Source organism: Lampetra fluviatilis, chromosome 35 (assembly GCF_964198595.1).
Source record: "Lampetra fluviatilis chromosome 35, kcLamFluv1.1, whole genome shotgun sequence".
In the NCBI taxonomy this organism is placed as follows: Eukaryota; Metazoa; Chordata; class Hyperoartia; order Petromyzontiformes; family Petromyzontidae; genus Lampetra; species Lampetra fluviatilis.
In genome coordinates this window covers 8,700,200-8,726,456 of record NC_136309.1, presented here as the reverse complement: position 1 = coordinate 8,726,456, position 26,257 = coordinate 8,700,200, and the positions used below count along the sequence as shown (strand labels likewise).

At 46.2% G+C, this 26,257-nt stretch overlaps 1 protein-coding gene across 1 annotated transcript in view; it reads right to left on the bottom strand.

Moving 5' to 3' along the window:
* Positions 1–7,776, bottom strand: part of LOC144944670 (phosphoinositide 3-kinase regulatory subunit 6-like) — a 63,213-nt gene extending 55,437 nt beyond the window's left edge. Inside the window, exon 1 of the mRNA XM_078873029.1 lies at positions 7,680–7,776. Coding sequence (XP_078729155.1) covers positions 7,680–7,776 — 97 coding nt within the window. The remainder of the gene's footprint in view (positions 1–7,679) is intronic.
* Positions 7,777–26,257: the final 18,481 nt, after the last annotated feature.

Here is a 26,257-nt window from a genome sequence, read left to right as displayed (position 1 = left end):
GGACTTCGTTTATTCAGGACCATCGTCTCGTATTTGCATACATTGCGGATCTTTAAGTATTGATTTTTTTTGCTGTTATTTTGGGTTGCCGACCCCTGCCTTCTTATAACCTCCAGACTGACATTAACTGCGTCAAACGCACGATTTCTCAACTCCAAGCAATGTGCATATTTCACATATCTGACAAGAGGACTGCAGTGTATGGTGTCATGCAATTGTTTAGGAATTGTTCACGATTTAATTCATAACACACGAGGCTGAGTGATATTTGTATACGTTTTGATGTTACCCGAAACTTGTGGTGTTCCGGCTTGCACAGCTTTTTTTTCTGCCATGATGGGGATTCTAATAATTTATAGATGTAACCCTTCGGACTCTTTGAACACCTTCAGACATTGCTCGATTTAGGCTCTACACAGTACTTTGGGGGCAGTAACATAGTCGTCAGCGCACGGCATTGACCATAGCCTGACCTCACAACTTCTTCATCAACCCACACTGATTAAGTATCCATAATACAGGGTTTTTGGATTAGATCGCGTAAATATATAAATGTGTCATTAAACCCGCCACAGCTAATTAGTAAGGGTTGTCACGTCAACAGAACATGCCAATTCGTCACTAGTACAGCACACTGGTGTACTTGGAGAGCCAATCCACAACATTCACAATCTGAGTGCGACGTTTCGCCAGTAATTACAACAAAGTGGTTAAGTATGATGAAATGGGGCGCCATGGTGGCGAGATGTTAACTACCTCGCCTGGTATGCAGGAGGTCGTCGGTTCGATCCCGATCCCGACCCTGACGTCTGTATATTTGGAGTTTGCATGTTCTCCCTGTGGTCGTGTGGATTTTTTTCCGGGTCCTCTGGTTTTTATCTCCACATTTAGAAACATGCTTTTAGAGTATTTAGCTGCGACTTCGTTGAGCTATCATTTGTGGCCAGGTCGTTTCTAAAACAGATCTATATAAGCTGAGTGGGCCTTACCTGGTAAAATAAAAATAGCAAAGTAGTAAATAACCCCAATGGAGGGCCTTCATCCAACAGTGCATAAACAAAGGACTGAAAATGATAACAATCTTAGACAATGCTGTTCCATGCTTCATTAATTCAGATGAAGCTGCCTGCAGCTTTAAATTACTGTAATTTAAAACAATGCATTGCATAGAATTATCACTCTACAAGTGTGACCTCACATGGACTATCATCAAGCTCTGTGATTACCTTCCATGCTTCCAATCTAGTGACATTCTAACAACGGCTGAGAGGAAATAAAATGTTTTTTTTGTCAAAGCAGTAAAAAAAACATAGTACATCCACTAAAATTCTAATGCTCTAACATCACAGGCGGAGTTTAACTTTTTTATATTTGGGGGGTGTAAGGGTTCCCTTTGTCCCTCACATAAGGAATAGTGGGTGCATATAATTAATGTATTTATTTTAAATCTTAATTATAAACTACTGAAAATAAATCCATAAAGGTGTCCAGTTTGGGGAGCATTGCCCCCGCCGTGCCCCCCCACAAACTCTGGCTTTGAGTAGCATTATAATAATGGCTGAGAGAAAAAAAAATGTTAAAACAATATAAAGAAAAAGAACCTATATTATGTATGATATTGGTCGCTAAAGCCTACATGTTAAATAGTACATCCACCTCAATTCCAGGCCCATGAGCACAAAACCAACCAGTCACCGCACGAACACGAAATGGTGTCCAGTTTTTTTCTTATTCTAATTTTTTTTCTCAACCTCACCTCCTGAATCGTTCACTGCCCGAATGTGAAAGTTATACAAAGAAAAGGCTCAGTGGCCTTCATCTCAATCGCCGGGGCATGCCAAAAAAAAGACAGGAAGATAAGCAAGGATTTACAGGGGTTGCTTAGCAACGATATACATGGCAATGAGCTAAGTCACGTACACACGATTGGTGTAAACAGCGCGAGAGAGTACTTGGTTCGGTGATAACGAGAACAAATGCAGTCCTAATAGTTTGTGATAAAAGCTCAGTCTCCAGCGGTAAGGCATGGAAGTGGGGGTTTCAGAGCCGAAGCTCACAGGTCTCAGACACTGGGCCCAAAATGGGGCCATCGAGGTTGCAAAGGTCACAGGTCTCACATACTCGCAAGGGCTCAATTGGAGGCCGAGCAGGAGTCGCAAGCATGTAGGTCGAAGACATCGGTTGAACTGTGCCCTGCGAGCGATGGACCCGCAGGTCTTGGCACAAGCCGGACAAGGTGCAGGGTATGCGAGCTGGTAGGGGGCTCGAAGGACTTGGACACGGACTGATTGGGGTTGCACAGATCTCTGGGCTTGAAGATCTTGGGCACGGACTGAATAGGGTTGCATAGATATCTGGGCTTTAAGGTCTTGGGCACGGACTGAGTTGGGATGCAGAGGTGGCAATGTTGCAGGGATTGGGTTGCAACTGGGGATAGGCTCCCAGGTGTCTCGTGTTCCTGGCGCTGTAACAGTGTACTGAGATCTACTCTCAGATATTTCCAGCCACTGACCCTGTCACACTGTGCTGAGATCTATTCTCCTGTGAATTCCGCTCTCTGACACTGTAAGACTGTACTGAGATCTGTTGTCAGACACCGCCAGTCACTTCCACTGGGATACTCAACTGGGATTCACTGGCACTGTAATACTACACCGTAATATACTGTCACTGGTGTTCAAAATCAGTGGCGGCTCCTGCAAAATCTCTCAGGGGGGGCAATGTTTGGATGATTGATAAGGATAAGGTCCACTCATGCAATGGATAAATTAACAGCTTAAGCATGTAAAGGCAACTTCACTACTTTAATATTAATGAAAAATAAAGTGACTCTTACAATACATCTCCTTGTTTGTTTCTATACTCACTATTATTACACTGCTTACATCACATTACTCGCTTAATATACTGCTTACTTATACTGAAATTTTGCTCTTCTCTCTTTCAAAGTAGCAAAGTGATCACAGTGCATGCAGACGTTCCTGTCCCATTACATATCTCAGGAATGTCTTGATTCTCTTTAAGGTTGAGAAACACCTCTCAGCTTCAGCAGTTGTCATGGGAGTGGTTATGAGGATGTTCAACAGAGCAACAGTCTCTGAAAAAGTATCCTGGAGGTTGTACTTCAGCAAAACCTGGTACAGCGCCAGTGCACCACAGCAGCCCTTGAATTCTGGACTCTCATAAATGAGAGACAGTTCAGTCTTCAGCTTCGCCTTATTTAACATAGGGTATGCCCTGACAGTGATGTTCAGAGCCTCAACAGGGAATGTATGGCGATGCTGTTGAAACATCTCTCCTTGTAGCAGCTTGGCACTTACAAGGTGGTCGGTAAAGGAGAACCTTTCTTTGGTGTGGACCAAGATTGTGTCGCAGACCTGACAAAATAAATACATTTATTTTAGTTATAAAATAAATGATTTATTATAATATAAATATGGAGATACAAGGTTTCCATCCCGACAGCAACAATGTATCAGGCAGAATCCATATTTTATATCTCCATATTTTTTCAAAAATTAATGCTATTTGCAGTATTTGGTCACCCTTTACATCTGTCAATGTGTTTTACAGATATTTAACCAATGAATAGCATTAAAAGAGCTTGGAAATTATTTTGGGGAAAAAACACGTTTTCTTTCGTTTCCTGAAAAGTAACAGTTTTGGACATACAAGGCTTCCGTCCGACAGCGATGTTTGTTACCACCAATCGCTGCACAAGTTAAGGATACGTATGATCACGTAAGCACGTTAGTGCGAGCCCTCCCGGAACCCATAGAGAATGCATTGCAGTGCCTGCAGTTCGAAAAAAAACATATTTGAATGTAAGTCTATGGGAACACTCTGGGCGATTCTCAGCCAGAGTGAAATCGCCCAAAAAGAGGCGGTACCCCACAGAACGTGACATGACGCTGATTGGACTATATCCAGAGGCACAGTGACGGCTAGCGTAACTCTGTGGTTGAATGAGATTGTGAATGTGATTGAAAAAGTCCCTTTCACACTTTGGTGGTGCGTCGCCCAATCGCCCTAATGAAGAAACCGCCCCTGTTAAAAATAACTCACAAACACACATGCATTGATATACTGCTGTGCTGTGCAGTATACCAATGCACGTGTGTACACCAGCATGCGATCACTGAGTTGGGCCTGTGGGTGGCTGGCAGAGTTATTAATTAACCGGACTTGGACACCAGTCACGTGGTTAATGGCGACTCGGTTGAAGATTGCTGCGTGTGACACACGTGCTGTTGCATTTTACAGGTGAAGGACCCAATGGTTGTTTTAGATCGTTATAAAAATGTTCTAGACTTCTTCTAGACTTGTTCTCGACTTCAAGCTTGACTTTGAAATTTTAGTTTGCGATATATTCAATAGGAGGGGTTTTAGCACTATGCACTGTCAAGGATGACGTACTGTAGTTAATACTTGTAATTCTCTAACCCTAATACTGTTTATTTTATAACCATGCCCATGCACCCAGAGTATGACTGCTTGCAATGCTATTGAGAATAGAACACATGTACAGTAGTAAGTTGTACAATGGTGACAAGTACAGTATGTATACTGTGTACATACAGTACAGGTAATGGGTGTAAGATACCGATATAAGTGGATGGTATAGATAGACATACAGCTTGGGAATAGTGAAGTGCAAGGGTTATTGTCAAAGACAAAGATGGATTATCAGTAGTAGAATTGGGTTTAAGAGAAACTGTTATTGATTAACCGGACTGGTACACCAGTCACGTGGTTAATGGCGACTCGCTTGAATATTGCTGTGTGTGACACACGTGCTGTTGCATTTTACAGATTGACCACAATAAATGTGTTTGCCCTCGATTTGGAGCACCTGCCCACGTCCTTCATTTCGAGTGTGCAACACGGATACCTGATGCACAAATGGAAAATTAAAAACTCTCCAATGAACGACTGTGGTCATCCAGAACAGACCGTACATCACATTAAGATCCAATGCCCCAATCCACAAATACAAAGGAGACATCACAGCGATGATCACACTCTGTGTGCTCCTCACCGCGCTTATTTGGTTTGACCACCTGAATGCGAAATTGTAGTCGTTGCTCTGTATCTACATCAGCCGTACGAAATAATAAGACTGGCACTTTGTATAAACTTTGTATAAAGTGCAGTCTTCTTCTTTTAGTGTGTCACTAAGCATACGCTCGGCTAAAACACTATCACCGATTTGTACAAATGTAGCACTTCGAGGAGAGGCACTAAACGCCTGAAGGTCTGGACATGTGGGCCATAGAATCCAGGGCCTCGACAGGCAGGGGGCACCACAGATACGGCATTCAGGACATGGAGCGATGAATACGCAGACAAAACACAGAGTTCCTTTTGCACACGTTTCTGAAGTCGAGTAAAGGACAAAGCTGCACGGTGTGTCATCTTTGCACACTTGCTTTAGCAACAAAGAAATACCGCGTTAGTACATGCCCCACTGTAATTGCCAACCGGAGTTGGATTTCTAAAGCCTTTGACAAAGTACGAGCAGAAAACCGTGGATTGAATCATATGGTTATTGTAACTGTATGTGCGCTTTAATACAGAGTACCGCGAATCTCATTTATGTGGGTGTTCTGTAAAACACGTGATAACCCACGTATTTATTTATTAAAAGATAATCCATGCTCTCAATATGTTGTATTGTATCACCTCCCCACATATGCTCACTCAATTAACTCAATCGGCGACTTTTTTGTATCCACTTAATCTACCTATACAGAGGTCTCCTTTTTTATGAGCATTCCAAACACATTTTTACGGTCTGTCAATTATTGATACATTTTTGCAATTTTCTTATTTATTGACAGTGCTTTAGCGAGGCCATGTGACTCAGAACGTCATTGCAATGAGTTTATGGGGCGAGGGGAGGGATGGTCGGAATGGTGTTGCTCTTCTGCAAATTCTGAAGAGAACATGGACAGGGTGAGCATTGTGGATAAGATTGGAAAAAAACATTGCACTGGGTGGGACGTGTGCACAGCATGGAGGAGGGGACCTTTACCGAGACAGGCGCTGGAACTGTGCAATTTTAAATCTCGATTGAAAACTCATTTCTTTAAGAGATGCTATTTTGTTTAGTTTTTTTGTCCTTCCCCCCGCACCTCCGATTAGCACGGTTGGCTACGTGCGGTGGGAAAGAAGTTAAAGTTAACTCTCAACAAGAACCTACTCTCTGGGCAAGTGACGTGTGGTTTCTCACGTATCGTCCAGTACACCTCCCGCATTTGTATCCAATTGAGCTACCGCAGCAATCGTTTTAAAACCTATGCAAGGCACATCCTGTTGGTGATATCATCAGAAGATCAAATTATGTTTTAAAACGAGCTGGTGTGACCATGTTGTCCCCTAAAATCCAGAGGCATAGCCACCTATCCTCAAAGAAATCCATTAGCGTGATTAGGTAATTATTTATCTTAATCCAGCCAAAGCACTGCTACTCACCGGTCAGTTAAGATTGTTCTACCCTGTCTTAAAATAAAAAAAATGTTGATTTATCTTTTATGGTTGCTAACCTAAGGCGAAGTTGTGGCGCAGTGGGTCACTATTTGTGTTTGAGTCCTAAGTCGAAGCTAGCAAAAGCGGCGTGCGGTATCTGAACCGATCCTGGGCCTCCTCCCCCTTCACCAACCTGTCCTTACCAGCGTGGTGAAGTATGCTCAAAACAACCCCCCGTTTCACCGACTGTATGACGTGGGGAAGCCTTAAGTGAAGAGTAGAATGCTAGAGGGTTTAAAATTACGGTAATATTACTTTTTAACTTTAGGCAATGGGATTTCCACATTTTTGACAACGTTAACTGGCTCATATAGACAGAGAAGTGACAGACCAACAGTCACATTTAGGTAAAGTTAAACAAACCTAAGAATATGAATCCTTGCAGTCACGAAAGCTTCAAATCTAGAATTAGTCACCTTTAGGTTCCAGTTTTTAGCAGGTTGGAGGTGACGGCTCCACGTCGACAGAGAGCCGGGTAAAATCCACTGTGCAGTAAGCACACTGCTCCTCTTCGCAAACATACTCATTGGAGCGTGACAGATATCAGTCTCATTTATATCAACTCATTGGTCAAATAGCTTTCGGACGTGCCATGCCGGGAACTTCTTGACAAACTGAGTTTCCATTCAGTCCCCGATGAAGCTCCCTTTGCGCTGACACGCGGCACGACCCGAAGGCACATCGGACACCATGTGAATGACACGCGGAATGACACGCGGCACAACCGAAGGCACATCAGACAGCATGTGAAGTACATTAGCAAAAAAAGTATAGGTAGCAGTGGCATTGGCCAAATGTATTCTGTACTAATTTCATAAATGCCCAGCAGGCATAATGGGGTTCCAGAGGCATTGTTATAGGAGGTTGTAAAAAGTAGCCTTGCAAATAACGGTGGGCTCGTGGATAACATTGGACCACTGCTGGAGGGTGACGGTCACGCACCACGCAGTGTTTCGTGATTCCCGAATATAGTGAAATCAGCCTTCACCTCTGAAGGTTACCTTACCGTCGCAAAGAGGTATAACGCACGGTGTTAACAAGATCTTTTGCATTGCAAGGCTGTTGACGGACACGACACGGAAACCCCAGAATCATTGGCAGACACATTTGCGCCAGATACAACTGCGTTCGCACGGTAAGTATACACGTACCTTCAACAGAAGACGAAGTTTCGATCTCTTCTATAAATTGTAGCAGGGATCTCTGAAGCATATCCTGCACTTTTTCCACTGTTGGCTGGGCCGCCATCCCATCGCTTGTACTGTTAAAAGATTGCAAGTGACCGTGTCACGAGTGATGACATGCAAGGGCTAAACTTTCTCACATGCGTACTTAAAGCTGGAGAACTTGATCCCATCAGCCAGGGCACCTCGTGCGCACACAATAAAAACGACGGACTTTGAGCTCGTCTATTGTTGCCTTTCAACGTCCCTCTCTGACAGGCAAAGGTACACTGCGGGCATTCACATCGGTCACCAAAAAAACAAACGTCTTTACAAAACGTGAAATGACGTTTCACAACTCTGGATATTTATACGACTGCGTTTGGGTTTTTTTTCGTTGTCGTGCTGTGTGTTGATCTCTCCGACGTGGAACTGCTTTATGTGTTTAGTTTGTTGTCCCCCACCCCGCGCGCACCTCCGATTATCACGGTTGGCTACGTACTGCGCGAAAGTCATTCGACGTATGTACGAACGAAACGTCGGGCATCATGCTGAACAACACATAGTACGACACAAAACACATCGGAGAGTCAAGACGTTTGTGATTATAATTTATAAATGGAAAGGTTCCGTTTTTTAAATTGTGTACTACATTAACGGTTTATATGCGTTAAGTCATCAAACCACACATTTATTTCATTGAAACCAGGAAGAAAGATGCCCATTCGAATGCAAGGATACCTGTGCTAAATACACAGCTGAAAGTCAAAACGTTCAAAGTTTACTCAATGCTCAAACAGACACCCGGGTGTGATTGCCAGCATGTTCTGCAAATGGAAGCCAATCTCAATTCGGGGCGAGGCATGGGGGGGGGGAATTCCGTCAAGGCTTAAAGTCGCCATTGCATAGGGAGTGTCACGGTGGCTAGGAGATGTTAACTACCTCGCCTGGTGTACAAGAGGTCGTGGGTTCGATCCCGACCCTGACGCTTGCTGTATATTTGGAGTTTGCATGTCTCTATATTTCTCATTATCATCATCACGGTGGCTAGGAGATGTTAACTACATCGCGTGGTATACAGGAAGTCGTGGGTTCGATCCCCACACTGATGCCTTCTGCTGTATATTTGAAGTTTGCATGTTCTTGTGATCACGTGGATATTTTTCTCCGGGTCCTCCGATTTTTCGGGAAAATGTCAAAACTGGGTGGTTTTTAACTTTTGCCGACAAAACTGGATCCCAAATGTCAAAACTGGGTGCACCCTGGGTGGCCAAAAACTTGAGTTTTGGACACTGAGGGTGCACCCAGTTTTGACATTTGTCAAATACACTTGATAATTGTATACTAGCACAGTGTGCCAGCACCCCATTCATCCAAACACTTGGTATTTGTATACTGGCACACTGTGCCAGTATACATATGGCAAGTAAGTGTTACTGTAGTAGCGAGCTGGCACACTGTGCCAGTATACAAACGGCAAGTAAGCGAGCTGGCACACTGTGCCAGTATACATATGGCAAGTAAGTGTTACTGTAGTAGCGAGCTGGCACACTGTGCCAGTATGCTAACGGGAAGTTTGTGGTGCAAGGTATGGAACATGAGCCACGAGAAACATCATTTGGAACGCTCTAAATCTGTGGCGACATATGGATGAATAACGCAAGGACCTAAACGTGTACAAAATGATACATTAAATCGTACACCTTCACCCAGTTTTGACATTTGTCCACATTGAACATCACCCAGTTTTGTCATATCAAAAAGCACCACCCTGTTTTGCCTGTCGTTTTCCAAGACCACCCAGTTTTGACATTTGGGATCCAGTTTTGTCGGCAAAAGTTAAAAACCACCCAGTTTTGACATTTTCCCCCGATTTTTCCCTCCACATTTATAAACGTGCGTTGAGAGTATTTGGCTGCGATACATTTCCGCACGATAAGCCATTCCGTTGAGCTATTATTTGCGGCCAGGTCGCTTCTGAAAAAGAGCTACATAGCTCAGTGGGCCTTACCTGGTAAAACACAAATCGTTTAACTTCGTAGTTTCATTCACGAAAGTCCCCCCGCCCATGGACGGAGGCGCCGACGAATCAGGCTCCAACGCATCTGACGCACACACGCACGTGCACACATGCGTACAGGCGCGTGTGCAAATTTCTCTGGCGAACTGAAAAGTAATTTGGCAACAAACATGCCGCTCCGCTAAACCTTTTGTGACACAGTGGAAAAACAAATCCACTTAAAAAAAACTACAAAGCCACAGTCAAATTGCGGGTTGGCGACTGCAGTCACAAAGTAGGCTATTCTTAACTGTCCGTTATGGTTATACGTCTATCTCCTGCCATGCACAACAATAAACAGGGGCAAGTGGTAACTGAACTTAGAAAAATATGTCCGATTCAACTTGTTTTCTCTCTCGCACTTTGAACCGCATCGGCGAAACATTACTCGAGTGCATATTTTGGCTGGAGAATTTGTTTCCGAAAGTAATTATTAATGAGGGATATGCACAAGTGGCAATGAGGTTGGACCATGACAATGTGTGAAAATGTTACCATTCCGACGGGGTTACACCTCAGGTTGTAGGAGGGATTGGTCGGGCGGATTCTGTTGATCCACAAACAGTTCTCAGATAACATGTTACTAATAAGCTTAACTCAGCTATCAATCGGCTTAACTTCCGCCCCCAAGTCCACACACCGGCCCCTTGCGTCCTAAAAGGACGTTATTAATCAGCTTATCTCAGCTTAACCCCCCGGACTCCGTACGGCCCCCCCCCTGCATCCCTCCTTCCTGGCTCCTCCCCCCTCTTACCCTATATAATCGCTTGTCACAAATAGCTCTCTCTACTCATTACAGTAATTTTGCTGCGGCTGTTCCACCTGATGACGGAAGCTTGTGTTGCCTCCGAAACGTCGTGATTTAATGTAGTTATTTTCATTTTATTATTTTTATTTTTCTACCTACGTGACTTTACCGAAAAAACCAAAGAGTATGGATCCTTGCAGTCACGAAAACTTCAAATCTAGTAGTTCTCAGATAATTACAGGGGAAACGCTGCATGGAAATAGCGGCTAAATTAACCCGCGATAAATTCAAGACCCAAATGATGTAAATGTACTAATTTGGGGTCTGTTTAAAGGCTTTATTGCCTTTTTAGATTTTATATTTTAAAGTCTATAAACAGCAAACAAATTTGTTCGACTAAACCAGGAGTCGGAAACCTTTAAGGACTACTTAGTGACGTTATTTATTACGGACCACCGTCTTGCATTCACATGCATTTTTGGACAGAATTCGAAAAAAAGTCTCCTGTTATTTTGATTGCCGACCCCTGGACTAAACAAATCACATCCGCACAGCCTGCCTGTGCCACTTAAAACACAAAATATAAAATAAATGCAAACCTTACCACCACGTTTATCTGAAGCTTCGCATTAGTCCTGTCCAAATTCTGTCCATCATGATTCGTGGTCCGCTAAAACATTTTCAATCCGCCACGGTGCGCCACGACTTCCGGGAGCAGTCGCGAAACGTCAACAGATCTGTGAATTACAGGGATTCGTCGACCATTGGATTTGTGGACTTTCAAACATCTGCCATTCGCACATACCCACCGTGAAGGAAATATGCAAAAATACAGCGTTGCGCTCGCATACCTGTCAACCCCCTTATCAGTTCCTATCTTATAACGGACCAATTCAGATCTGATTGGTCACCCCGTGCCCTTATAAATCTCAATGTTCATCCTACAAAGTGTCATCACAAGGGAGAACCACACACAAATAGACAAAAAACATGTTGTTGTCCGTATTGAAACGGCTGGACGCAGTATGGACCTGAAAACGCAATCTCCTTGTACACGAAAACGGGGTAAACCGTGTGGGTTGACACGATATGCACTTGCAGCGGTGTAACAAGGCATGCCAGTTGAGAGTGGATAGCCTCCACACAATGATTAGTAGTAATGGGTAAGGCAATAAATATTGACAGCTACTGGTTCGCGAAGAAAACCTTTGACCAGTGGGATCACCATTGAAACCGTTAACAGCAATTTAAAGCTTTCGTGACTGCAGGGATTCATCTTCTTGGTTCTTTCGGTAAAGTCACATAGAATGGAAATAATAAAAAAATAAAAATAAAGCATAATAAAATAATTATTTTATAATAATAAAATAAAAAAATGTAACACAATAAAATAATACATTTTTCATGCTTTGTTTTCTTTATTTTATTATTTCCATTCTACGTGACTTTACCGAAAGAACCAAGAAGACGTTAACAGCGATTTTGAGAAACAAAAATAACGACTTATCTCGACGCCATGAACAAAATGTATTACCGCACTCTCAGTACAAAACTCAAAGCACCGCGAAAGGTAATATACAGTACGGTATTACATTTACCACATAATGTCCACATCACGTATATTCTAATACAGTTAATTATTATGTATCTGTTTATCAGAGCGTGGATCGCTGCATTGGTGTCCATTCAATGAAACATAAAAACCCTGAAACGATTAAAGCCATGATTTAGCCTTAACAACTTTAACAGACTGTTGGGGCAAGTGCTGTTAGGGAGCACCTATGAAGGTTGGCATGGCACATGAGGGGGTGGGTGGCCAGCACCACGCCCGGCCGCCTTTATCTCCCCAGTGGGGATGTTTAAACACCGCACCAGGTACTCATTTGAGACTGAGTCGACCGAGGGGAGGAGGCCTTGGACCAGTTCAGATAATCGTCACTGGGTGGTGGGAATTGACCTCTGGTCATCCGGTTCGTAGCGCAGCACGCTAACCGCTGCGCCACCGCACCCCATAATACACACACGTCAGGACGTCATCATCGTCATCGCGGCCAAAGCCATTGATTCCACCGCCACAACCACCACACCTAATTTCCGACGCGTTCTACCCTCCTCCAGATCCCACAGCCACTGCACAGGTGGCATGCAGCGGCCTCCCAAAGATTGTCAGAATACAATACTCACACAGGGGCAGTTTCAACGAAAGCGGAGATGTGCTCAGGTGACACATGCACACGAGCAATCTAACTCTTCAACTCCAGTGACCACGCGCCGCTACATGCAACATTCCACGTTCACATGGCATTTTCTCACTTACTACATGACCCAAGTCTCAGTCTTCTGTGCTAATGCAGTCTACACAGGGAACAAATCTCAAATCACTTTTTCTACTTTGAGATTGTTTTTTTCGCTTTCCGTGTTCTGTTCACAGGAAAAACGAAATAATTGTGCAAACTTGTTCTCAGCTTCCCATAATCCAAGCTTAATAAATAATAATATAAAAAAAAACTTAAAAAAACACGCTTTAATTAAATGGCAGAATATTCTCAGGTTTTTTCGGTAAAGTCACGTAGGTAAAACATCAAAATTAATGAAAATAAAATAAAATAAAAACAAAAATCACGACGTTTCGGAGCATACACAAGTCTCCGTCATCAGGTGGGACCGTCATCAGGTGGGACCGTCACAGCCAGATTAGCTGCATTTCATTAATTTTGATGTTTTACCTACGTGACTTTACCGAAAAACCTAAGAATATGATTCCTTGCAGTCACGAAAGCTTCAAATCTGGAATAAATGGCAGAAGTCCACGACTCCAGGAAGTGGCCTTGAGGCTTGCCACAACGTAAAGGAACGTGGCCAATTACAGCCAACGTCAGTTGAGCGTGGACAATTAGACCCAAGCCGAAACATAACATATAAAATAAAATGTTTAAAAATATATTTAAAAATTTTAATGATAGAATATTGTCATCAATATGACATAAGTATACCAAGTTTGCAGTCGATACCACATTGGGAAGTGGGAAAAAATTAGTTACAAGATTTGAGGATACAACGACAACAACAGACAGAGTGAGTTAAATAAAAGCGTGTCAAAAATTAAAAGGCAACAAAGATATTAAGCTAAGCAGTAAAAGTTTCGATTTTGACGAAAATATATTCGGACATTTTCAAGAACTAAACTTTTAAGCATGATTTGCTGTCAGTTTCAATGTTTCGTGTTTGTAAGACAATTAGACTGCTGTTAGCGAATCCCCTGATACAAATTAAGGACGGCACGGCACACGCCACGTCTGTCCACGTTGCCTTCACCTCCCCAGTGCTGATGTGTACACACCGCACCAGCTACTCACTCAAGGCCGAGTCAACCTAGGGGAAGCATACCTGTCAACCCACACGGTTCACCCGTAGTCCTGTAAGGGGAAAATTAGTTTTCAGGTCCGTACGGCGTACGGCTGTCTCAATACGGGCAACATTTTAGTTTTGTCTATTTGTGTGGGTTTCTTACTTGTGATGGGACTTTGTAGGATGAACGTTGAGATTTATAAGAATTACGGGGTGACCATTAAGGTCTGAATTGGTCTGCAATAAGGTAGGGCACTGATAAGGGTTTGACAGCTATGTAGTGGTGAGTTTATTGGTTAAGAGTACTAGTGCTGGTGAGTGTACTAGTGGTGAGTGTCTATTTGTTTGTGTTTCTTCCTTGTGATGGGACTTTGTAGAATGAACGTTGAGATGTATAAGGGGCACGGGGTGACCATTAATTTCTGAATTGGTCTGTAATAAGGTAGCGCACTGATAGGGTGGCTCGGCCGCTTTAAATATTCGTTGTCAGTATTACTGGTCGTGAGCTGGAATCGAAACTCTGGTCGCCGTGTTGGTAGAGGAGCGTGCTGACCACTGTGCCACCACTCCTCGCCGCTGCACAGGTAAAAAAAGACGAAGATCCCCTGTATAGCCTTAACAGACTGTAGGGGCAAGTGCTGTTAGCGAGCACCTATAAAGGCCGGCACGGCACACAAAGGGGTGGTTGGCCAACACCACGCCCGGCCGCCTTTGTCTCCCCAGTGGCGATGTTTACACACTGCACCAGGTACTCATTTGAGGCTGAGTTGACCTAGGGGAGACCCAGGACCAGTTCAGATAATCCTCACTGATGTTGGCCGTGAGCGGGAATCGAACCCGCGTGGCCAGGTTTGTAGTGCAGCGTAGCGCTTACCGCTACACTACCGCTCCCCACAGGTAAACACCCCGAAACACAAACCGCACGCCCTTCCACCGAGCTGTATGACTACACGGAGCCATTGGACGCCTGGAGCATCCAATGAACCCCAAGAGTCCTAAGAGTGTGGTTTGTATTCAGTGTTGCACTGGACATGTCTTCTATAACGGCGGTGCTGTCGTGCCAAATCATTGATTGGCGGATCACTTCTTTTCTTCGTTCCCGTGTCATGTTGCCAGAGACACGACGAAACGTTTCGGGGGACAGCAACAAAAAAAGTGATAAATCAAATGTCTGGGTTCTCTCGCCATTCGGGCCGTCAGCTGCTGGGTTGTGTTATTTTTGTGCCGCCACGAAAATTACCTCGATGGGCAGGCAGCAGGTAACCCACGTGCTTGATTGTTCTGGCCCACCGCAGCCCCACGCGGAACCCATCGAGTAAAGATGGTCGGCTGGCATCGCGCGCTTTCAGATGCCCTTCTGCGTCCGTCTGGAAACGCTCTTTCCTTCCGATATTTAGGAACGCCGCTGGAGCTGTGTACCGTTGAATCTAAATTGACAAACTCATTTCCTGAGAGCTGCTTTTTTTGTGTTTTGTTTGTTGTCCTTCCCCCACATCTCCAATTAGCACGGTTGGCTACGTACGGTGCAAAAGAAGTTCAACGTACATACATTACAACTGTCTTGTTTCGGCCACTTGATACAAGAAGATGAGTGCATTGGCCGTGCGTTGACTGAACGCGATGACTCACCGTGGCCCAGAGTTTACGGGAAAGCGAGAAGAAGCCAGGAATTAAGGGTTAGTGGTCAGATTTAAAACTTTCGTGACTGCAGGAATTCATATTCTTGGTTCTTTCGGTAAAGTCACGTAGATATAATTTTGATTTTTGTTTTCTATCTACGTGACTTTACCGAAAGAACGAAGAATATAAGGGATAGTGTAATTGGGTTGCCGATGAGAACTTTATTTCTTCCGATCCGATCACCATATGTCCACAGGAGGGTACGCATAGGGGGTGGCGTTATGAATTACCAGCTGGAAAGGGTGATAGGATTCATGGTGAGTAAGAGGAGGGAGTGGGGGTGGCGGAACTTAAGAGATTGAATGCAACACTCTTGACAGGCGACCCAAGCGTGGAGGGTAGAGTTGTATGCAACGACTGACGTTTCAGCTATGAGAAAGGAATACATAAAACAAAGACCCAGAAAGTGTTGATGTGGGTTTTTGGCGTCGGATGGAGATATCAGTTGGATGGAGAGAAAGAGTTGTACGATGGGTAACGTTCTCGATGTGAGAGAGGATAAAAGCCTAATTTAGAAAAACAATTATAAACGAGGCAAAACTATGTGGACGGGGAAACGTTCTCAGATGGTGAAAGAAATGTCGATTGAGGAAGTTCTGGGAGGGGTTCGGGATTTTGGGGATGAGGCCAAGAGGGAGACAGAAAAATAGTGGGATGGGACGCGGGGGAGGTGGTCACAGTGAAATGAAGGAGTCTGAGCCAAAGACAGCCGCCCGCTGTTGGGCAGATGACTCAAGCAGGTGCGTTTTATTTCTGACTTCAACTATAGCTAATCAACTGGCTGTCATCTGATGAAGCTAGTTGTAATTACTGGCGAAACGTCGTACTCAGATTGTAAATGTTGTGGCTTGGCTCTCCAACACACCGGTGTGCTGTACTAGTGACGAATTGGCACGTTCTGTTTACGTGACAACCCTTACTAGTTGGCTGTGTCAGGTGGTGGCGGGTTTTAACGAGACATTTATATATTTACGCGATCTAACCCCAAAAACTTCTATTATGGATGATATTGGTCGCGAAAGCCTACGTGTTAAACTAACTTTGTAGATTAAAAAAAAGTATATATTTCACACATCACCTTCTGTTTATTTGATTTGGAGTAGGGTCCAACACTAACTGCACTCTTACACCTACTTTGACGGTACCGTTTGCTTTGGCAACCCTGGTCACCAAGGTAAAGTATGTGGATTTATATGCCGCAGTACGCGTGTTTATTGCTACCAAAGTGGTCATTCGGTTGAATAGCGCTTCATTATTAACCAGGCGAGAGGCAATTACATCACCGTAGTTACTTACCCCTTTTGTGCATGCCCCCTGTAATATCCAGCGCTGGAGGAAAGCGACGTGGACCACCGCACAAATGCTGCGAATCTCCCTCGCCATACCCTGGCTCGCCAACAGAAGGCAAAAATGTGGACTCCACTTATTCCGACTGCGTGGGATCGAGTGTTTCCCCCTCGCGCGCATGGGTTTTCTTGGGGTGTTCCGGTTTCCTCCCACATAGAAACGCTCGTTGATTACTATATAGCTCAGTATCCCACGGTGGCGAGATGTTAACTACCTCGCCTGCATGTTCTCCCCGTGGTCGCGTGGATTTTTTTCCGGGTCCTCTGATTATTCCTTTCACATTTAGAATCATGTGTTTAAGAGTATTTGGCTGCGATACATTTCCACACGATAGCCAATTAGTTGGGCTATCATTTGTGATGGCTAGGTTGCTTCAGATTTGTTAATAACATCTATATATATTAAAAAAAAGGTAAATTTGTGATTATGTTTGTCTGTTCAAAATGTTTAGCATACTTCCCGACATGCAACAAACTTGAAATTTGCCATGTGGGTACTTTCCAGACTGTTCACCATGCAAACATTATAAAAATAGACTTTGGTATTTTTGGAGGGGGGTGGGCGCAATAATGCATATGTTTTGCACGGCAAGTGAGCTGTGACTTAACATCTGTCATGTGACCCGTGTGCGGAAGCGTAACGGAGTGTGCCTGCTGATTGCGGGTAAAGTGAAATAGAAATTTGTTGCAGGTCTAAGGCGTTCTTCGCGCAGCATTGGTTTATTATTTTAGTCGTTTACTGCCGTACGCACCCTGAAAGTTGTGTGTGTCTGCAGCAAGCGCGTGTATGTGTACATATGGACGCGTGCGCGTTTGTGTGTGGGGTGAGCAGTAGTGTAGTGCTTAGCGTGCTGTCTGTGTGTTTGTGTCTGTGTGGGAAGGTGGATCTCTTCAGCCTTGGAAGGCCGTCTACCTAGGAGAAGGAAACTCTGATGTAAAACCTACGGCCCGAGGACCTCGCTGTCACCGTCCCAGCTTGCTAGGCCATGGCAGACGAACCCCGGGCTTAAAGGGTGGGGTCAGTCCTGCGCATACTGCACTCCACTTGAAAGCTCCTTTGCGCAGGCAAGAAGGAAATCTTCACGTCTACCCCCCCCCCCCGGTCTCACTAAGTCTTGTAGCGATGGGAAAGGGGCGAACTCGGCAGGTGTAAGATGACACTGGCAGCCGCAGTCTCAATCCTGCATGCAGGCGGCTCAGGCGCAAGTGGTCGTCTGATGATGACCTGGAAACGACATCATCACCCGGCAGAACCCTGAGCGACCAAGCAGCCTTTTCTAGCGACAGCACTGCTTGCTCCACACGGAGAGGGGCCTAGAAAAGGTGGCCTAAACAAAGCTCGTCTCCTCCTCCCTCAGTTGGCTTACCGCGGTCAACGGGCATCTTCATATGCGGTCGAATTACATCAAAGAATCGACGGCGCATCCCACTCGCCTTAAAAGGTGGGAAAGGACTCAAACTCGCATGCTGGAACATCAGAACCATGCTAGACTCAGCTGACAGCACTCGACCTGAGCGACGATCTGCTTTAATTGCACACGAACTCGCTCGGCTGGATGTTGACATCGCCTCCCTCAGCGAAATCCGCTTTTCAGAGGAAGGCAGTCTGAGGAAGCATGGTGCAGGTTACACTCTCTATTGGTCAGGTAAACCAGCGACAAAGAGACGCCGTTCAGGTGTCGGCTTCATGATCAGGGACTCTATCGCTACCAAGCTTGCAAGCCTGCCAACTGCTCACTCTGACCGCATCATCTCAATGCGTCTACCACTTCGTGACCAACAACACGCAACGCTGCTCAGTGTGTACACTCCAACTCTCCAGGCAGATCCCGCTGATAAAGACAAGTTTTACTCCGACCTACGCAGCCTTCTGCAGGATATCCCAGCTGACGACAAGATTGTCATCCTTGGCGACTTCAACGCCAGAGTGGGCAGAGACTCGGAAACCTGGAGAGGCGTACTTGGAAGGCACGGCGTGGGCAGCTGCAACGACAATGGACGCTTGTTACTTGAACTCTGTGCGGAACAGCAGCTTTCCATTACCAACACCATCTTCCAGCAGAAAGACAGTCTGAAAACAACCTGGATGCACCCTCGGTCAAAACATTGGCATCTCATAGACTACATCCTTGTGCGCCAGCGTGACCTAAAATATGTCTTTCACACCAGGGTAATGCCCAGCGCCGAGTGTCACACAGACCACCGTCTTGTCCGCTGCTAACTCAGCTTTCACTTTAAACCCAGACCAAGGAACGGTGGCGCTCCGAGGAAGAAGCTCAAAGTCTGCAGCCTTCAGTCTGCCGCGGTCAAAGCAGCTTTCCAGAAAAGCCTACGATCTAGGCTAGAGGAACCGAGCTGCCTAGGAGACTCGCCTCCAGTTCCTGAAGTGCTGTGGGACCGCATCAAAACTGTTGTTCTGCAAACATCTGAAGAAACCCTCGGATTTTCCACGAAGAAAAACAGAGATTGGTTCGATGAGAACAACTTAGAAGTCCAGGAGCTGCTGTCAAAGAAGAGATCAGCACACCAGGCCCACCTGGCCTGACCATCCTGCCCGCACAAAAAAGCAGCCTTCTGCCTGGAATGCAGCACCATCCAGCGCAAGCTTCGAGAGATTCAGAACGAGTGGTGGACCAACCACGCAGTAAAAACTCAGGTTTGTGCTGATACTGGCGACTACAGGGGATTCTACGAAGCTCTAAAAGCGGTATATGGCCCCTCGTACCAAATCCTGAGCCCCCTGCGGAGTGCAGACGGGAAAGAACTGCTCACTGAAAAGGACTCAATCCTGAACCGCTGGTCTGAGCACGTCTACATGCTCTTCAATGCTAGCCGCTCAGTCCAAGAACCAGCGATTGACCGTATCCCACAACAACCAGTGAAAACCGAACTGGATGTGGCACCAACATTACAAGAGACTGAGGAAGCCATTAAACAACTGAAGAGTGGTAAAGCTGCAGGAGTTGATGGCATCCCTCCTGAAGTATGGAAGAACGGAGGCCCAGCACTGCACACCAAACTCCATGAATTCTTCGTCTGCTGCTGGGAGCAGGGTAAACTCCCTCAAGATCTCAAAGATGCAGTCATCATCACCCTGTACAAGAACAAAGGGGAGAAATCAGACTGTTCCAATTGTCGTGGCATAACACTTCTGTCCGTCGCCGGCAAAATCCTCGCAAGAGTACTGCTGAATAGACTGGTACCCGCAATAGCTGAAGATCACCTCCCAGAGACCCAGTGTGGCTTTAGAGCCAACCGGGGAACCACAGACATGGTGTTTGTCCTGAGGCAGATTCAGGAAAAGTGTCGGGAGCAAAACAAAGCGCTGTACGTCACTTTTGTGGACCTGAAAAAAGCGTTTGACACCGTGAGCAGGCAGGGACTTTGGAAAATCCTGGACAAGCTAGGCTGCCCACCGAAGTTCCTCACCATGATCGTCCAGCTTCATGAAGACCAGCTTGGACAAGTCAGACATAGCAACAATCTCTCGCAGCCCTTCCCTATTGCAAACGTCGTGAAACAAGGCTGTGTTCTTGCTCCCACGCTGTTCACCATTTTGTTCAGCATGATGCTCCAGCAGGTCACAGAGGACCTCGACGACGCTGATGGCGTATACATCCGTTTTCGTCTCGACGGGAGCGTGTTCAACCTGAGGCGTTTGCAGGCCCACACAAAGACCATGGAGCAACTGATCAGGGAGCTGCTTTTTGCTGACGATGCCGCCCTCCTTGCTCACACAGAGGCAGCTATGCAGCGAATTACGTCCTGTTTCGCGAAAACAGCTCAGATCTTCGGCCTGAGGAAGACTGAAGTTCTTCATCAGTCCGCACCCCATGAGGAGCACCATCCACTAAGCATCTTCATTGAACAAACAGAACTGAAAGCTGTCCACCAGTTCAGCTACTTGGGGTGCGTGATCTCGTCTGACGCCAAGATCGACAACGAAGTCGACAACAGGCTGGCCAAGGCAAACAGTGCATTTGGCAGACTATACAAACGTGTCTGGGACAACAGAAACCTTAAAAGAGCCACAAAGGTCAACGTCTACAAAGCTGTTGTGCTGACCACTCTCCTGTATGGCGCTGAGTCCTGGGTCACGTACCGTCGTCACCTGAGTCTCCTCGAGCGTTTCCATCAGCGCTGCCTCCGCACAATCTTCAATATTCACTGGAGTGACTTCGTCGCCAACACTGAAGTCCTCAAGTCAGCGAAGGTCATCAGCATCGAGGCCATGGTCTTCAAGACACAGCTTCGTTGGGCAGGGCACATCGCCAGGATGGAGAACCACCGCTTACCTAAGATTGTGCTGTATGGGGAACTGTCCTCTGGCCATCGCGACATAGGGGCACCACGAAAGCGATACAAAGACTCCCTGAAGAAGTCCCTCACTGCTTGCTGCATCGATCACCGTCAGTGGGCAACACAAGCAGCTGATCGCAACTCCTGGCGGCACACAGTCCACCAGGCCACCTCCTTCTTCGAAGATACCCGCAGGGCCCGTATGGAGGACAAAAGGAGAAGGAGGAAGAACCATGATCCCTCAGCACCCATCCCAGATGAGACCTATACTTGCAGCTGTTGTGGCAGGACCTGCTTGTCCCGCATAGGCCTCTTCAGCCACCAGCGTGCCTGCAGAAGACGTGGATGTCCTTCCTAGATCTTCGTTCGCGAAGCCAAGCCATGATGGTGTGTGGGGGGGGGGGCGCTACGAACCCGGCGACCCGATTTCGATTCCCGCTCACGGCCACCACCGGTGACGATTATTTGAACCACTCCTCTGGGCCTCCCCTATGTCGACTCAGCCTCAATACGAGTAACCGGTGTGGTGTGTGAACATCGCCACTGGGGAGACAAAGGCGGCCGGACGTGGTGAATCCAAGTCCATGGGGCGAAGCCGAGTAGTAAAGCTCATGTTATATATATGGAGGATTGTCGAGCTCTGGGCGAATGCTGGCGCCGACTCGCTGCGTGGCTGCTATTACCCCGCTATTGTATTGTCGACCTCTCTTCCTCTCTACGAGGGCGACCCAACGCTGTGTGACACATCGCAACGTTCGAAATCGCCAATGCAGGACACCGCGCGCACGATCGTAAATAACAAGGAGGCGAGTTGTATGCACGCTGCGTATTTGAATGTGGAGATGTAATGATCATTTAAATGATATGCGTGTGGTGGTCAACGTTAAAGGTGCAGCCCTGACATTTATTTTCCACTGCTGGTGGAAGGGCCTCCAATGTTAAATACCTCGTCTGGTATACAGGAGGCCGTGGATTCGATCCCGACCCTGATGCCCTGCTGCTGTATAATTGGAGTTTGCGGTGTCTCTCTTTTTTTACGATCAGAGGAAACAAGAATATGCTCGGTGTACTTTGCTTCGTTCATCATTTAGTTTTTTTATGCTTTGCTTTATGTAACCCCACCCCCTTTTTAAATGAAAGATTTCACAAAATATTTCAAGCTCTGCTCTCCTTTCCTCTTCCCTCTCTCTCTACCCCCTCCCTCTACCCCCCCCCCCCTCTCTCTACCCCCTCTCTCGCTACTCCATGTCTATGTTCCCCCTATGTTTTCTATGTAATATTGACAAGTGCTGCATCTGCGGTGTCTCTCTCTTTCCCCGTGGTCGCGTGGATTTTTCTCCGGGTCCTCCGGTTTTCCCCTCCACATTTAGGACGAACATGAGGCGGTTTGGAGTATTTGGCTGCTGTAAATGTCCACATGACCGGCCACTTCGTTGAGCTATCGTCTGTTGTGGCCAGGTCGTTTCTGAAAAAGAGCTACACATGTCAGTGGGCCTCACCTGATAAAACCTCTTTAGATGGGTCTTTTTGGCCTACTCTTCCGGATTTGCTCAGACGTGTTGGAAGAGGCGGGATTTACCCACAATTTACCCCGTCGCTTGCAACCTGCCAACCCATTGCGATGTGCATAATCACCATGCACAATAAATAACTAAATACGCTACACATCGACACGGTGCCATACGATACAAGGAACAAACATACTCCAGTATAATTTACACGGTGCTCCAGATGTCTTGTGACCCCCAATTAATAGACCCCCTACATTTGATTTACTTTTGCTTATTAATTTCTATATATGTAAAAGCACATCTTAAACAAATATTAAGTTTTTATAGAATTCAATGGGGTCAGGGGGGGGTCACAAGACCACACTGTACATTAAACACGAAGGGCGTTTGTTTATATTGATATGATTAATGTTTTGTTGCCATTCAAGAACCCAGAGTAGAAAGATTTTATAAAAAGGCAACGGTGTAAAAAAAAACGCTCGGCGCAACGCACAATCGAGGGCGGGCGCCCCGAGCTCGCTGCCTGCCCCTTACCTCGGGGCAGAGGTCGCAAACGGGTTTTGATTCCTTACCCGTACCCGGCCGCACCAGGGTCGCAAACGGGTACCCGTACCCGGCCGTACCCGTACCCGGTCGGGTACGGGTAGGGTACGGGTATCGGGTACCTGATTGCGACCTCTGGGATGAAGCCATGTTGCAGGCGTGGGTGGGTTGATTCTAGGAACTTGAATTGTGAGAAGAGACAAGACGTTGGGAAATGAGTGACAAACAGTTACTCACCAGTGACTCACGGTCTACCCGTACCCGTACCCGGCCGCACCAGGGTCGCAAACGGATACCCGTACCCGGCCGGGTACGGGTAGCCGGGTATCGGGTAGGGTACGGGTATCGGGTACCCGGTTACGACCTCTGCCTCGGGGTCGGGAGCGGCGCATTTAAAGAGGCCACGGGGGGAGGAGCAGTTTCTTGTTTGTTTTTACTTTCAAGAAAATAAAAAAATGACATTTCAAGACTAGTTACACAACTTGACGCGCGGCTGAAAGGAACACTTTCATCTGCGTCACGCGGTCGTTTTCTATCACGGGACCGTAATGTTGACGTTGTCGTTGTGGACTCGTAACGCAAAGGACACCGACCGGTTCGATCTCCGCCACCGTACACCTCTGTCCAACCCGGCAGCATAAATGGGCCTGCCGCAGTCGGTCGTGTGCGGTGGGGGTGAAGTGTCGGTACTCTCTAGATCAGGGGTGGGGAACGTCCGGCCCGCGGGCCGTATGAGGCCCGCAAAATCATTTTAAGTGGCCCTGCCAAGGCAACCGCAAGCGGGACTCGAAATTCAACAAATCTAGGAACAAACCTGGAAAAGCAGTTGCGAGTAGCAACATCATCAATAGCAGCTAACATCACACGCCTCGCCAATTAAGAGAAGCAGTTCCAGCCATCATATTATGGGTAAGTTAATTAAATGTTTGACCAAATATAACAGGCAAATTTTTAAGTTGATAATTTTGTATGGCCCTCGAATGATGTTATAAATATCCAAATGGTCCTTGGCAGAAAAAAGGTTCCCTACCCCTGTTCTAGAGTGTGGGTAACCTCTCCCAAGACGTTTTGGCCAGCGTGGAGAGACTAGGCCACGTGCCCTCTAGAGAGGGGGGGGGGGTGGCTCTCGAGAACGAAGTCCCTCCAATTGCGGCGTCTCTCAAACTTGTTGTGGCCTGGCCGGACCACTCAGCCGACGCAAACATTTTGGCGGACCACAGCCCCCCCCCCCCCTCAATCCCCCGGTGACAAAACGCGATCACTTATCTCTCAAAATACCAATAAACTACTACAAAATCATTCATATTACCGGATTTTTTTTTTTTACGCAGCCATAAGGTTTTTTTTTTCATTTCGGGGTGGGGCATTTGGATCTTATCCGACTTACATCTAACCCTTAAACCGCCACTGAACTTGCCTCACCCTCTACCGTTTGCCATCCTAACGGGGACGAATCAGTGCCGGATTAAGTTAGTACGGGGCCTGTAGCATTATGCTATAAGGGGCCCTAAAAAAACACTAATTTTTAGCTTGCATAGTAAAGTAATTGTATTTTTGCATTTGCTATACAGCCAGATAACACGACAGATCGCTAACCTTAAACACCCAGTCGTTCATAAAAGTTGAAGGCAGTATAGTTCCAAAGTAATAGAGCAAGTGCAGAATCACTGAACCGGAATTGATAGCTTGAAAGCATTTAGCGAGGGGCCCTTGAAATTGCGGGGCCCGTAGCATTTGTAGCTACTTTTGCTACTAGGATAATCCGGAACTGGGACGAATGACCATCGCTTTTGAGACGAGACACCGGCGTAGACGATGTCTGCCTCCAATTTGGAGGGAGCTTAATGTCTCCACTTTCTGCCGGTTTTCTCGTTTACTATTTTCAACCCCGCAAGTGTCGAAGATCCAATTTCACAGCTGTACGTTGTTGGAAACGGCTGTCGGTGCTTCAGCCCAGAATACTCTTAACTCCGTGTGAAGCCAAAAACCCGTCAAACTTTTTTCCTGCTGAAAATCAGCATCAGCAATCTCCATCTAATGAAAGAGTATATGCCTCCTTCGAGTGGAAGCTGGACACTGATCTCTCCAATGTGTCCCTTGTTTTCAAATTGATTTCTGGTCCACTCAAAGCCTGTTTCTGGTTTTGGGAAATGTATTCCAAATTGCTCTGTGCAAACTTCAGCACAGAAGAGAAGTTGTATGTGTTTACTGCCCATCTCTTCACACAGGGGCTTTAATAGTGCGTGTGTTCAAAGGCCGTCCTTTAATAAAATGTTCAATTCGTACAGCCTCGTCCAAAACTGGTTTTCGCGTTCATTACACATAAAGTAGTGCCCCAAATGAACCACAATACCTTGCCGATGAAGCATAAACCATCACGCGAACTCCGGTCATCCTCGCAGCAACTTTTGGCTGGCCATCGAACAAAGAAGGTCACCACATCGCACGCTTTCAGATGCGCTTCTGCGGCCGTCTGGAACGCTCTTACGATATTGGGAAGCCACTGGAGCTACGAACTTTTAAAATCAGATTGAAAACTAATTTCTTTAGAACCTCTTTTGGTGTTTAGTTTGTTGTCCTTCCCCCGCACCTCCGATTAACACGGTTGGCTACGTACGGAGCGAAATAAATTCAACATGGATACATACGTACAGGCCAGCGGGCATCTTCTTCACAGTAAGTTGTTCACGGTCAATGCTACGGTGCGTTGCTGGCGCAAATGGCACAACTGCTTGGACACGGGTAGATGCAGCCTTCAACCTGCCAGCCATTGATGTCGTCCCCGTCATCGCAAATGGCAACACAGCGTGTCCAATCTAATGCATTTATGTACAATTAAATAATTGAGTATTGAGTGTTGTGTTGGTAGGCAGAAAACGACAAAAAAAATAATTATGTACTTCCCCGGCATAAGCATACTTGACGTATGACCAGGAGGTTAGTGTCGCCCACTATGTCGGAGGACTCATCAAGATGGAAAGAAAAGTCGTGCCAACAGCTGGCATTTCACATTTTGTGGATGTTCAACGCAA